This window comes from Chroicocephalus ridibundus, chromosome 3 (assembly GCF_963924245.1).
Source record: "Chroicocephalus ridibundus chromosome 3, bChrRid1.1, whole genome shotgun sequence".
NCBI classification, from domain to species: domain Eukaryota; kingdom Metazoa; phylum Chordata; class Aves; order Charadriiformes; family Laridae; genus Chroicocephalus; species Chroicocephalus ridibundus.
In genome coordinates this window covers 44,215,164-44,230,067 of record NC_086286.1, presented here as the reverse complement: position 1 = coordinate 44,230,067, position 14,904 = coordinate 44,215,164, and the positions used below count along the sequence as shown (strand labels likewise).

General features: G+C 37.7%; 1 protein-coding gene across 9 annotated transcripts in view; it reads right to left on the bottom strand.

The window, feature by feature from the left end:
• The window catches only part of RGS7 (regulator of G protein signaling 7), a 294,620-nt gene that overhangs the window by 112,625 nt on the left and 167,091 nt on the right, over window positions 1–14,904 (bottom strand). For all 9 annotated transcript variants that reach the window (XM_063328943.1, XM_063328939.1, XM_063328940.1 and 6 more), the window contains one exon: window positions 1,501–1,551. In XM_063328943.1, coding sequence (XP_063185013.1) covers window positions 1,501–1,551 — 51 coding nt within the window. The remainder of the gene's footprint in view (window positions 1–1,500; window positions 1,552–14,904) is intronic.

Here is a 14,904-nt window from a genome sequence, read left to right as displayed (position 1 = left end):
AGCTGCGGTCAACAGCTTGATGTCCAAGTGGTGGCCAGTAACAAGCGGCATTCTTCAGGGGTCAGTACTGTGACTGCTACTATTTAACATCTATGTTGGCGACGTGAATAGTGAGATTGAGTGCACCCTCAGCACACTGAGTGAGATTGAGTGCACCCTCAGATGACACCAAGCTGTGTGGTACAGTTGACACACTGGAGGGAAGGGATGCCATCCAGCAGGACCTGTACGAGCTCGAGAAGTGGGCCCGTGCAAACCTCATGAGGTTCAACCAGGCCAAATGCAAGGTCCTTCACATGGGTCAGGGCAATCCCAAGCACAAATACAGACTGGGTGGAGAATGGACTGAGAGCAGCCCTGAGGAGAAGGACTTGGGGGTGCTGGCAGATGAGAAGCTCAACATGACCTAGCAATGTGTGCTCACAGCCCAGAAAGCCAACTGTATCCTGGGCTGCATCAAAAGAAGCATGGCCAGCAGGTCGAGGGAGGTGATTCTGCCCCTCTACTCCGCTCTCATGAGACCCCACCTGGAGTACTGCATCCAGCTGTGGAGCCCCCAATGTAAGGACAGGGACCTGTTGAAGCCAGTCCAGAGGAGTGCCACGAAGATCATGAGAACTGGAGCACCCTCTCCTATGAAGACAGGCTGAGAGAGTTGGGGTTGTTCAGCCTGGAGAAGAGAAGGCTCTGGGGAGACCTTATAGCAGCCTTCCAGTACCTAAAGGAGGCCTACAGGAAAGAAGGGCAGGGACACTTCATCAGGGAGTGTTGTCATAGGACACGGGGTAATGGTTTCAAACTGAAGGAGGGTAGATTTAGATTGGATATTAGGAAGAAATTTTTTACTGTGAGCGTGATGAGACACTGGAACAGGTTACCCAGGGAAGTTGTGGATGCCCCATCCCTGGAAGTGTTCAAGGCCAGGCTGGATGGGGCTTTGAGCAAGCTGATCGAGTGGGTGGTGTGCCTGCCCATGGCAGGGGGGTTGGAACTAGATGATCTTTAAGGTCCCTTCCTACCCAAACCATTCTATGATTCTGTGATTCTATGATTCTAAGATGCTATAAAAGTGTCCAAACTTAAGAATAGAAATGCAGCTCTCTGTTAACAGTACAAGAGCGTACTTTATAAATTCTACTTATTTTTTATATACTGAAAAATTCTGTTAAGAAAACAGCTAATGTTTAATGAACTAGTTAGCATGACACTGAGAAAATTCCTCATGGAGCAGAACTTAAACTAATTTTCTACCAATTAAAGTAGCTATCATTTTCATTCTTACCCATCATCTTGTTACCTGGTACCTGCTCCAATAAAATGGATAACCAAAATCCTCAGATTCTTAACAAAGGTTTCTAAGGTTTGATGCTCTGTTTTGCTATTGAAAATATACTGGTCAAATGCTGCCTGGCTGCCCCCACTGCAACAGAAGACAAAGTCAGGTCGAATCACTAAAAAAGACAAAGTGGAATTTTCAGACATGAAAAAAAGATAAATTACCTGGGTCTTCTATAGACAAGTTCTTCGTTAACCATTGAACAATGTCAGAACCTAGGAACAAAAGAACAGGCATTTTTAGATTAGTAAGTTTTCTCTTCCTATTCTTCAGTTCCCTAGGCCAATTAATATTTTTCTACCATGCGAAAGAGATCTACATGTTTGGCTCAGTTTGTCTAGAAAAAAACAGATCAGTCTATTTTTGTTTGTTTGTTTTCTTTTAGCAAAGAAACATACTACTCACTTCTTTCTTTAAGCCAAGACTCATAAAATCTAATAGAAGTGCATTAAGGGTATGATAATAGCCTGCATTTCAAAAATTACATTACTGCAAAATTTACACAGAAAAACAAACGCTTTATTAAGTTAATACTAAGTTTTCACCACCTTCCAAATTAGTTTACAAATGAAGCCTAGAAAACGTAAACGCAATACACACTGTGATTATGCAATATATGAAGTATATGCTGCAGGCTTAAAACCTCCTTGGGACTAATACATGGCATTATGAGCCCCTCTTAGGAGCTGCAGTTTGTGTTCAACTTTGCCTTCTCATTTTATTATCTTTATCACTTCTGCTGTAGTGACTTTCAACCTATTCCACTGGCTACCAGTAACCGCATATTCAGTTACCTAAACGTGTCCTACTAATGCTTCAAACTCCGCCTCATAGCTGAGCTCTTGACAGAATTAATTTTTCCCTGGTGCAAAAACTTGCGCCTTACCACTCCAGTCTCCCTTCTTTTTCTGCATCCCTCATTTACTGCCTATCCATTTCTTTCTATTTAATTTCCTGTCCTTATTTTAAGGTCCCATGTTATTGCTCACCTCTTAACACCTTCAATACCAGATTCCCTGCTGTCTTTCGCACTGAGCATCCTTCCAACCCCACCTCCTAATTCCTAACCCCCTCTGCTCCTCTTGGCCATGCAGTTCCTGTCACACTTTGCATTCAATGTGCTGAGTCACGAGCTGAAGTCAGTCTGGTTTTTCAGACTGAAAGCTACAGCTGAACTTCAACCACTGTTGAGTATGAATTACAAAATAAATTCTGAAGCAGTTCTGCAGACAAAAAGACAAACACAATCATGATTTAAGCAACTTTAAATAACCAAATTGAGTTAAGGGGAAAATATACTGAAACACTGAGGGGGGGTTATGCGCATGTTCTCCATGTTTCATGACGGTTGCATCGTGCCTCCAGTTCAGACAAGCAATGTAAGAGAGAGACATGTCACATACTACTTCCTTATAGAACCAATATTTAAGTTGCTCGTCCACTTCTCAGCAGACATAGTAACATAATTCTTTTATAAACCTTAAATTTAAAAAGATAATAAAAATCTACACAATCTACACAAAAATAAAACAAATTAAAAAAAATCTCATGAATGTTGAGGATATTTCGTCTGTCATTCCCTAGATTCAGATTTCTTCATGTACTTCCCATAGTGTATAATTTCCTTTGGTCTTCTTAAAGTAATGAATACGATATTTTAAAAAAGCACTTCAGAGAAGAAAGAAAATTTATTTCTCCTTGCTTTCTTAATTTTAAAGAATATAATTTTTTAGCTTTTATTTTATTACGCTTAGTGAATAGCTTTATCGCATATTTTACAAAGCCTAGTTGATTGTATCATAAATTGTCATGCATGTATGCATTACTAAATTGATTACATAGCAATGAAAAGTGTGGAGATTTTACAGACAGGTCCAGAGCAGAGATTTTCATTACTATGTTACATGTCTAAATTTTGATAGATATTAAACTCCAGTGGCACCATTTCTCATACATGGAGTTTTCCTTAAATGAGGCAATTTACCTTTGCATGTTGTTGGACGAGTGCGAAATGTTTCAGACAGATATTTCTACCTCAAAATATTCTATTTTTATGCATTTTTATAAATACAATTTCTGTCCTTTATTTATTCATATGCACTTAATGAGGGTGACACTGAAGGAAGAAGTTTAGCTTAGTATAAGATGAAACTTCACAGATTTCTATGACACAGTTCCAAGCCTAGCTATATTTTTATGTCAGCTGACTAAAGAAGTTAGTCAGCCCTAAATATTTTCCTAAATCCTCAAAGGTCAGAGACAAAAAGTAATTAGAAAAACAACATGACATTTTTGGATACCAATTCTTAACTTTGTCTTCCTTCAAATCCCTCAGGTACCATATGGGAAGAAATTTTCTATTTTTATCTCACTTTCAAATACTTCTTTCCTCTTTACCTCTTTTGAAAACTTCCCTACAGTGACACACCATATTCCTCTGTCCTTAGCTCCTGGCATCACATTTGTGTGCATGGTCTACACATCAGAAATTTCACTTCCATATATCAGATTGTCTCCTGGCTTATAAATAATAGTGAGAAATGGGATTTCTTGACAATTGCATCATCTGATTCCGAAAGATCGTTACCGCTCTATTCACATTTTACACTGAAGCCACTCCCCTGGTGCCCGAAAGCCTGAACAGCAGTTTAAGCCAGCTATCACATTCGAACACTCCGATGATTTCAGCTGCATGACTTCAGTGACAAAAGCCCAGATGAATAAATATTAACATGAACACTCTCCTTCTAGTGTGAAGGCTATTCAAGTAAAGCAAAGTTGCAAGTAATTTGTCAAATCACAAGTGAGAAATTTATCAGTTCATATGCCTTTGGGAGATCTTGTGGCCAACTGTAGTCCTAAAAAGAATAATAAAGGTATTATCTTGAATAGCTTGTGTGGTTTTTTTAGCTGCTACTTTTAATGTTCTAATCAACAAAATAATTTCATTCAATCATTCCTATGCCCTTTTCTAAGGTTTATTACTTATGCAAATGTGTTTCTAAAAGCAAAACCATTACTATAATTTCTTATCTCAGGAAAAGAACAAGGCAGTAAAACAGGTGAATGCTCTACAGGAAAACAATATTTCCTTTGAGTCCTAGCTTTGAAAATCTGGTGAACAGTAAATTCATGTCATTTTTCATACACCACTCTTCACACCTACAGGAATCATGATCCAAGAATTAGGATGAAAAAGACTACAGACTTCATTATTTATAAACAAGAACTAATACTTATAGGATAAAACATCTTTAACCTTCAATGCTGAATGTGTCTTATCACCAGGAATCTATCACAAACACAAGATAGTCAGGCAATATAAATTCTATGGAAGCCATTACCTTGCTATTGGACTCTCCTGAAAAGCAAAACTTCAGCAATCCAAAATAGAAAAGGTCTGCCATGTCAGAAAGATACTCAGTTTTTGCGTACTGTTTAATGTGCCAGTCACTGGTAATGTATGACATCAAAATCTCCAATAATAACATTTTCAAAGTAGATTCTCAAGCTAAGCTCTCCAAGTCTTCCTGCCTCACTTCCAGAAGACACATAAAAGTCAAGCTGGCTATTAGATCTGTAAGGTGCAGAAGACTGACATTAAATTGCCAACTGAGTTTTGAAATCCCAGAAGAACCCTCAATTGTCATGCCAGTTCCTATAGCAAATAAAACTGAACGAGGCAAAGTGATCATCTGTAGTAATAAACTAAAGCTAGTGCAAGCAGAAAACACTCAAAAAAAGTTTTTTTAGACACAGAGCCTTAGAGCCAACAATGAGATTGCTTCAATGCCAACACCTATCCAGATAAAGGCAATAAAATTCACAAGACCTTACTCAAGTCCAAAAATATGAGAGACTTTCAACTTTTTAAAGAAACAGGCAAAAATATGTCTACATTCATACACAAAAAGATTCAAGTGTGTTCTTTGTAAAATGTACTTGCTGAAAACTCAACAAGTGATCAATTTTAAATGAAATGGTCCAAAAATAACAGTTGCTGAAGCTGTCATAGCATCTTAGGAAAATATTTTGTATGAAAGCGCACTCTCTGAACTCTGCAATGCTAATTTCCAAGTCAAAGTCATAAAGGTCAGCGCAATGCTAACATTAGCTCTCAAGAACAAAACCCTTATTTTAAACAAGTCTTTACAGAGCACATTTCAAAAAGGTGTTGATTCTGAACTATAAGAAAATTCACAGGAATTATCGTTCCATTTTTTGCTATGCATAGATGCAATGAGCCATATAAGCCTTGATCTGACAACAAAAAGATATGATAGTAATTCTGCAAAAGAAACATAAAAATTCAAAATTCTCTATCTTTTTAAAAATTCAAAACCATATTTAGCTGAAGAAAATTAAAGTTGCAAGAAAGTATATTTTATTAATCAGAATCACAAACTATGAGACCACTATGGAACTTAACTCAATGATTTTTTATTGCATACAGAGACAGGTTCAACCTTGCAAAAAACCATGCTTTTATTGATAATATTTTGGTTTAGTAACTAAAATCTATTCTTTTTTTACTTGTAGGCCTCTGAGTATTTACAGATGATGAAGAGAGACAGAGACACAGCAAGCTCCCCTGTGTTACTGACACCAAGAGAGCGGGTTTTGCTGTTTACAATCCAGCAAACGTTTACGCATCAAGAGTCATCAAGACTTTTGCCATCTGAACTCTCAAGAGCGACACAACCATCATGATGTTTGTCCTGTGCTGTGAAAGCCGGGAAGCTGGGCGTGTTGGGTGGGTGCTTGTTTGCGGAAAGGAGGCTGTCTTGCGGCAGCCCCTTTGTCGGCTGGGTCACTTTCAGTGCTTCACCACCACCTGGCCTTGAAAACCTGGAGAATTCCGTGCAAGACAACTCACAGCAGGGAAAAATTAATAAACATCACACTACAAAGTATCGGTTTCTAAATTTAAGACAAGACGACTGTTTCTAAATTAATAAGGGAAGATCACTGCATTTCCATTGTTTCCTTTTTTTTTTTTTCATTGGGAGAGGAGGGAGATGTGTTATTTTAAATTCTGTCTTCAACACAATTGCTTTGTCACACTACTTCAGTGATACAAAAGGAAATTAAGTTTTGTTACTGATACAAACTTCAGAATTCTTGGTCATGAGTGTCTGAAAAAAATATCATGTGCATTTTCACTTCTCACCACTGATTCAGGTATTAGAAACACAGAAACTGGATCAGATGAGCAGGCTGGTGGCCTATCAGGTTCTCAGCACAAGCTGTTTTCTCACAAAAATTGCTCTCTAACAGAGAGCTGGACTTCACAAGAAAGGGCTTTCGCTGGTGAAAGGGAAAAGATGATCTGCATTCTCCCTGAAGTTATCATGGTCACAAACTGTAGCCTATGTTGTCACTCTATTATATCAGCACAGATATTTTACAATTTCTTTTCTTTCTCTGAGAAGCATAGTTTGTGTATAAATTCTGCATGCATACATCTGAAAGAAATCAAGTACCACATATTTCAGGGCAGAAGGAAGAGAAGCAATGACTATATTATCTTTTTGTATACTTATGAAAAACCAAATTTAGATCCATACTGGATTATTCAGCTTATTTTTTGTCTATGTCTGTAATGGCTGAGCAATGAGAAGGTTTGCATCAGACACCTGATGGTGCTGTGCACAGAAAGGTGAAAGACAGAAGGGTGTGGGGGCTCCTCTCTGGGGCTGGGGTTGCAGTAGTGCTTAAAGGATCAAGGAGTTCCTTTTATGTCTCTAGTCATAAAACTAAACTGCATTTGATTTCAGTCTAACAGACTGCTGAACAGAGCTTAACTGGGCTTTGATTGCCCAGTTCTTAGTTTCAGAAGTAAGCTGGTAACAAATGTTTAGATGGTAAAAAGCGGAGATAATAGAAATGACACAAAGAAGCTTGTAATTGAACTTGGATGTGTTTCATACTAATTTAAATGCTTTCCACCTCATATTCTTATTTAACAGCTTTCTCTTTCTTTTCTTTCTTTTTTCGATTGATGGAAGATAAATTTATAGACCTCATCTGGTATAATTGTTTACCACGAGTGGCAATAGAGCTGAAACTGTGATAATTTGAATACATTGCTGATTGCATTTACATATTTAACCTACTGACCTTTACTATTTAAAGGGGTTGACTTCTAAAAGAAAGACAACATTCATCGAAGTGCAGTTTGATTAAGGAAATTTACATCTCAACTTTCGCACACTTATTTCTGCCACTTGCTTTTAAAATTATTGATGAAAACAAATGCATAAACTTACTCTTTTGACTTATTAGAATTGGAGGTGGACCACACATTCGCTTGAGTCCCCCTGCAACTCAGGGAATTTGGTACCCACTTGCAGGTTTAACAATCTCATCTGAATAATACTAACTGTACAGAGAATATGAAATATTTTAATGAACCTACTCAAGCACAAAAGAAATTACAGTTTTCTAGTTTTAAAACATTATAATAAGCTGCAATAATTTCCCTTTTCTTTTTTTTTCCGTGAAGATGGACACAGGAATAAAAACTTCGAATTGATCATCCTACTACTTTTGAATTGCATCCTCTCATTCTACACCATAAGCAATCTGCAAAAACATTCAGGCCTAGAAGGGCAAAAAACATCCATACTTCTGGCTAGCATAACCCCATGAAAAGCAATGTGTTGCTTGAAATTGTTAAGTTACTGAATCTCTGCTTCTAAGGGGAAAAATCATTCACTTTCACATTGTGAAAGAGCTAACATAGGATATAAAAAAAGTCTCCTTACTTCCATACCTACATGAAATCACCCAATAGTGCTGACCAACAAATTCCAGTAATGTAAATTCTGCAGTCAGACCTGGTCTCATAACCAAGCTTCAGAACAGAAATCCAGTTCAATAAACACTAAAAGGGTAATTAATCACGCCTGCATACCTGTGCCCACTCTTTATCCTAACAGTGCCAATCCACACAGGCCCCTGTCTTCTCCAGCAAAAGGAACTGCTGCTTCATTCCAGCAACACTTACCTCTAAAGCTTCTCAAAAGACATCCTCTGCTTGGATCTCTTCAACAGCCACAAGTGACTGTTTTACAGATGACACTAGCTGCGCATAATTGGCAATATACCAGTGACCACAAATGGGACCCCTGTAATCCCAAGGCTATTATAATAAGCACTGGAGTTCAGCATCTTGTTGAAGAACTTTGTTTCATGATAAACATTTGCAAGAATAGAGTGGTGGTCTTTAGAAAAACTAGGTGGTATGAAAACCTAGCACAGCCTTTCTATTGCGAAGGAATTTTTATGCTCTTCTTCAAAATGATGTAAAGCCACATGATCTTGTTTGACCGTAATAAAATATCAGTGCTCAGGTGACATGGATAAAGAAAAGACTATTTTGTATATTACCCTGATGACAAAATCTTACAACTTCTCCTATGTAAAAAGTATTTGTGGGAAAAAAATCCAACAGGAAATACAAGTAGAATTCTGAACACCATAAGGTCTGTCATTTATGAGAAATCTTCATCTCCAAATAGGAAAAGAAAGTCCACTTCATTTTAAACACTGTATGCATACTCCGAGCAAAACTTCTAAAGTCTGAGATGAGCAAGGAGCCCAGGAGGCTTATCAGTGTGACCTACTTGATTTCCTGTCCACCAGAAATCTTAAATAATGGTAAAGGAAGATTAGAAGCTAACTGACTTTCAGTTTCCCTTATCATTATGGCCCACCCTTCTCCGCCCAACCAATTCCTCTCTTCACCCTTCAAACGTATGCAAACACATTTGGGTTCTGTTAAGAAAGAAATAGCCAAGAATTCGGCAGCTCATTGTGTTTTCCTTCCCTCATTGCCTTTGAGAACTCTCAAGCTAAATCACATCCTCCAAACAGTTTTGGATCCACCTCCAAGTGGAGAGCAGAAACCCTCCGACCACCAAGTGTAACTGTGTCCATGCTCCCAACACTAGTGTGTACTGTGTAAATCAATAGGCAATGAAGCTGTCCTGCAGTCTTGATGCCCCATCTTGTAGGTGAGTACCTAGCCACCAACCTAAAGAATATTTGTTTCTGTCTCTCTCAGTGACAATGTAACTTTTTTATATAAAGAATGAGAAACTCTCTGTGGAAGAGAACAATCTCTACTGCCTGCTGATTATATTCTCTAAAGCATGAGGCAACTTAGTCCAAATTTCTGCTCAGACACAAGGGGTTTCAGGGATTTGAACCTGAGTGTCTCCCCCTCCATCTTTAGGCATTCTGGACTGAGTCCCTTTTAATTCCTTTTGCTGGAGCTGTAATACTTTTGTGTTAAGTAGTTTTGGAGATAATGGGAGAAAATAAATTATTTGCTACCTTGTAGGACACCCACGTGGGGAGTTGAACACCTGAAGTCCCCGCCCTACCGCAGTTAAGGTGAGTTTGTGGAAAGTAGAACAGCATTGGCAAGTGCATCCTGGTGCAGCACACAGCAGCGTATGAATGCGAGAGCAGCCTCCCTCAAGAAAAGCCAAGAAGAAAATGAATATGTGACTCTTATCCCGAGTTTGTCCTCTGGTTCCTGAAATAATATGTAAAATGACAACAGTAACATCACTGTTTCCAACTATCTTGAACTCTCATTCTGAAAATTCATCCAAGATTACTTCAGGAAAACTGACAACACATTTTTGAGAGACAAATTTGATAATTACCATAAATAGCTCATCTTGCCTTTTTTTTTTTTTTAAGTCTACTAGATGTTTCACTGTATCTTAATGAAAATCATAGGATCACAGAATGTGTTGGGTTGGAAGGGACCTTTAAAGGTCATCTAGTCCAACCCCCTGCAGTAAGCAGGGACATCTTCAACTAGGATCAGGTTGCTCAGAGCCTCATCAAGCCTGGCTTTGAATGTCTCCAGGGATGGGGCCTCCACCACCTCTCTGGGCAACCTGTTCCAGAAAACTTGGTATAGAAAACAGGTAGCTTGATAAGCACCATTTTTTTGAATTCACTGCTGAGGAAAGACCACAAAATTTCATTTATCACCTCCTACGTCTTCTTTCTTAATGAGCAAGCTAGTTTCAAATTAACAGAACAATTTATTGTTAGTTTAATGATGGAGGGCTCCTCAGGGGAAAGCATCACCAAGTCACAGGGCTTTTCTTCATTTATCCTATGTATTTGTACACAATTGCTGAAATGGAGCTTTTTTCAGTAATTCAGCAACGGCTGAAATTTCTAAACAAAGGCATTTCCTCAGTCATTTGAATGGCTTTCTTCCTCTGAAGAAGTAAAATACTAAGCTTACGCTTGGACTATACTGAGACCATATTCTAAGTATTCCAGGGAAATATGGACAGGTGAGACCCCAGAGCTAAAGGGCTGCCAAGCAGAATGGCATCAGGGTGAAGCCAGAGGAGCACAGACAACATTATTTCATGCAGTGTTTTGTAGATAGGAGCAACCACTGAAAATAATTTTTTAGCCCTTCTTAACTATAGCAGGTGTCCATGCACAAATTTTAAAGTCATCTAATTTTATGATTTGCATAAATCTCAATTACCTTAGTTTACACCTGCTTAAAATATAAAACCAGATTATTTAATTCTGGATTTTTTAAAGACACATACAAATACACATTGTATCTAGCTAGAGATACTACTTACAGTGTTTCTGCAAATTTCACAATTCCAATGTCTTTCAAGCTAGAAAGAAATATCCATCAAAGTAGCAGTGGCACTATCCAAAGCACCATTATTAACTTTACACAGCATTGTCATCACATACTGCAGCCTCTGCCCTCCTAGTTTTTACAAAATTGCATATCACTATTAGTCAAATGTGTTCTGTCTCTCATACACGTATCAATAAGCGTCTGCAAGTTGCACTGCCTGAGATTACCTCTGCTGCAACAGCCAGTTTTACATTATTTTTTTACATCAGCAGTTTGAAAATAGTGTGTAAAAACACAGCCTCCAAGTTCAACAAAAAGGCTTTGTGAAAGTCTTCACCACGCTATTGCCTCAAGCCATTCTGTATTTTTTTTTTTCATATTTCCACTTCAATTTTTCTAAGAAATATGATTTTTTCCCTCCGAACTGGTTCTTCTAATTCTTGCCATACTGCCCCCCAAAGACACCCACACACAGATGGCAATGGAAGGAAGTGAGGCAGCAATGTAATTTTTGTTAGGCGCTTCACATTCATGGAGGATTTTCACAGGGGAAAATCCTGAAATCCTATTTCAAGGGTAATGGGAATACATATATAAATTATATATGATTTGACTTGTGATTTTGACTCCAGGAAGAAAGTCAGTGGAGACACAGTGACTTATAGTTTTGACATTTGCCCAGCAACAATGTCAACGTGCTTCCTTCCTCACAAAGCATTCCTACACAATAATAGTTAATTTATACAGCTGGTTTGAAAATGGGTTTTTCCACTGTTGCTATTTCAAAACACTCTTTCAGTGACTCATGCTCTTACTGTTCTCTATGCTTAAGACTGAAAACTGATGTCCAAAAAAACCCTTTTGATCATCACAGATTTCCTGAATAACCCAAGCTATTTAATTTAGTTATTTTGACTAAAATACATCCTTCAGAAAGATTTAGTGATGCTAAGTACAACAGCATAATGTGATGATCTGCAGAAACTCCTGATAAAAGTTTCAGGATTGGATATAAAGAACCCAGAAGTTCCCCAAGAATTTGCTCATTAGCCAGCCACTCTCACAGCTACAGAAACATCTTCAACGGCAAACCTCATCTCAATGAAAGAGTTTCTACAACATGGCAGTTGCACAAAATACTTATCTTCAGAGATACCACCCAGCGTGGGGGCACAGGCTACAACAGAAAGCCCCAAAACAGAAATTTCATGACAAAACGCCAAGAAATTGCAGAATAAAAATACTTTGTTTGGCTGAAGTAGTCATCTGGGGGTTTTAGTGCTTTTATTTTTTAACACATAGGTCCCAGTGTTCTGCAGCCTCCAGCACAGACCAGCTATTTTTCAGCTAATAGCAATAAATACGAAATATAAGATACGAGAAAGTTTGCTGAAGCTGAGTAGAAACTTTCATCCTTAATCCTAATATTCAAGTGTTACACCAGAAATGTCATTGACTATGATCAGAACTTTGCTCAAGGCTTCTTTTCTTTTTTTTATTTGAAATATGAAATGTTTTAATATTCAATAGACCCCAGAAAGTTCAAATGAATTTCTATTTTTGATTAAGCTGTGCTGGATGTTTTTGTGCTATTTCCTCCAGATCCATGATTATTTTAATATTGCTATGTCTCAGAGTTTACACTTCAAAGATCTGCTGCAGGGCTACATTTTCGAAAAGGAAATGAAGTTATTCAAACTGTAAGTACCTATACTTTGGAGCTTTAGTCTGACTGAAAATCCAATCCCATTCAGCTTTTTACCAAAATATGGGATTGTTTCAAGACTTTATTATGCTCAATTGCTTGGCATAATAAAAATCATTTACATCATACAGCATGGAATGAACTGTGTTAGAAATAAAACTGATCCTTGCTCCAACTCAATACTTCCATCAAATTCATATTTTTCATTTGCAGTATTTCATCACTATTCAGCGATTATAAATTAATTTATTCTAAATGTCAATAATTGTGCTGCATGACTGTCTGAAGCAGATATGACTGGGTCTGTTCTCAAAGAAATAAAAATCTCATGGTTCTTCTTATGGTAGTTCTTTACATATCCACCTCAAGCACTTTGTCACAATAAAGGCAAAATCTATTAGCTCTTGAGGATAATTCCCAAAGATTCATTGAAATGTAGGTTGTGCTGACAATTGAAATTCTCTAACATGATTTATCCATCAATGGAGATTTATCAAAAATTTAAATAGGTACGAACTACCATTTTAATATGCAATCAACAGCTCTTGGGTTTAAAATAAACTTAATCATGCCATCCATAATAAGTACTGTATTTCTGTATAAAATCAAAGTATGATATATGCTCATATATGTGAGCATATATGCCAGACATTGTATAAATTATGCTCTCACCAATCACAAAAAACTTCACAAACCGAGAAGGAAAACTTAGAGAAAATGAATCCCTCTAGATTTTAGTTTACCAAGTTCATTCCTTTGCTGCTTTCTTTCCCCAGGGACATTCACATGAGCATTTGTGAGATATTAATTACAGCCCTGTAGCTACTATTGGCTTTTTGTCTATGATATTTTTATAGGAATTCAAAAGCAGCCTTTCTGTTTACAAGTAACTTGGTACCATATTAACCAAATGCGTCTTAGAAGCAAAGTAATTTGCTTTCCATCAGTCTTAGCTTCTGGCAATGACCATAGAGCTGTCGCTAAGTTTTCCATTTTAGGAATGACTTTTGGAGCCTGGACAAAGTAACAACCTCTGCAAAAACTTCCTGTCTTCTCCCATCCCTAGCCTCACATTCATCATGTCCAGAGCTGTCGTTTAATACACTAATCAACTGGCTCATGGGAAGTACTTGGAAGTTTTGAGAGAAAGCCGGAGAAAGTAATTTTCAGCCATTCATTATCAGGTAGAAGAATAACAAAAAAGACATTATTCTGAACAATGCTGGACCACTAGCCCGTGATGCAACCTTTGGTAGGTCACAAGGCTTGTATTTATCACTCCAGTAAATAGTTTCCCATACTGTGCTGTGGATTTGAGGGGCTAGAAAACAGAGAAGCATTTTGAAAAGATCGACCTGTAGGTATTAGTGTAATAAATAATACTACGTGTCCTGGAGTCTGGATTCTGTTCTTCATGTTATCTTACTGTACATTTCAATCTTTTATTTCATTTGGATGAAACAGCTGAGAACGGATGGTGTCTTATTGTGAACACAGGATGGGTCCTTTATAACTTATAACACATGAGTACAGAAGCTCTTTGTGAGGATGAAGCTGTAGCTCATTATTTTCTTCCCTTTTCACAAGATGCAGAGAAAAAATAAGTTCATACTGTTGCCTAGGAGTATGCAGTAACATGAATACTACTTTTAGCACCTGTTGCGTCTTTGCTGTTTACATTGTCAGCGTGAGAATAAATAGTAGCAAGATGTAAAAAAAACCTTGGTAAGGGAACAGGTATAAACAGCCATTCATGTACCTATGTAAACCATTTCTGCCCCTCTTCTTCCCAACCTCTCTACACGATTTATTTTTATTTTGGCCTCTCCGTGTAGTATTTTAAGACCTGTATGTATTTTATGTAAAATTGTTGATGGTCACCATTTCTTCCTTAACCATCAATTGCAAACTCACGAAGAAATGGTATACCCTCCATTGGGAAAATAAAGGCAGGATCAGTAAAGAACTATAAAGCAAATAGGCATCCAGTACTAGGACTGCTGTTTACTAGTTGTAGGTGAAAGCAGACACAATTCCTGCGTCAAGATCCTGGAGAGAAAAAAAAATTTGTCAGTCAGCTAAGGAGTTGTGCTGTCTACATGCAATATGGTCCAAGGTTGGGAAGGAGAGGGGCAAGCAGAAGTGTATGAAAAACAGGTCCTTGTTGAATTTCTTACACCCTGCAAAGGGCTAAAATTAACTAAGCTATAGATTTTAAAA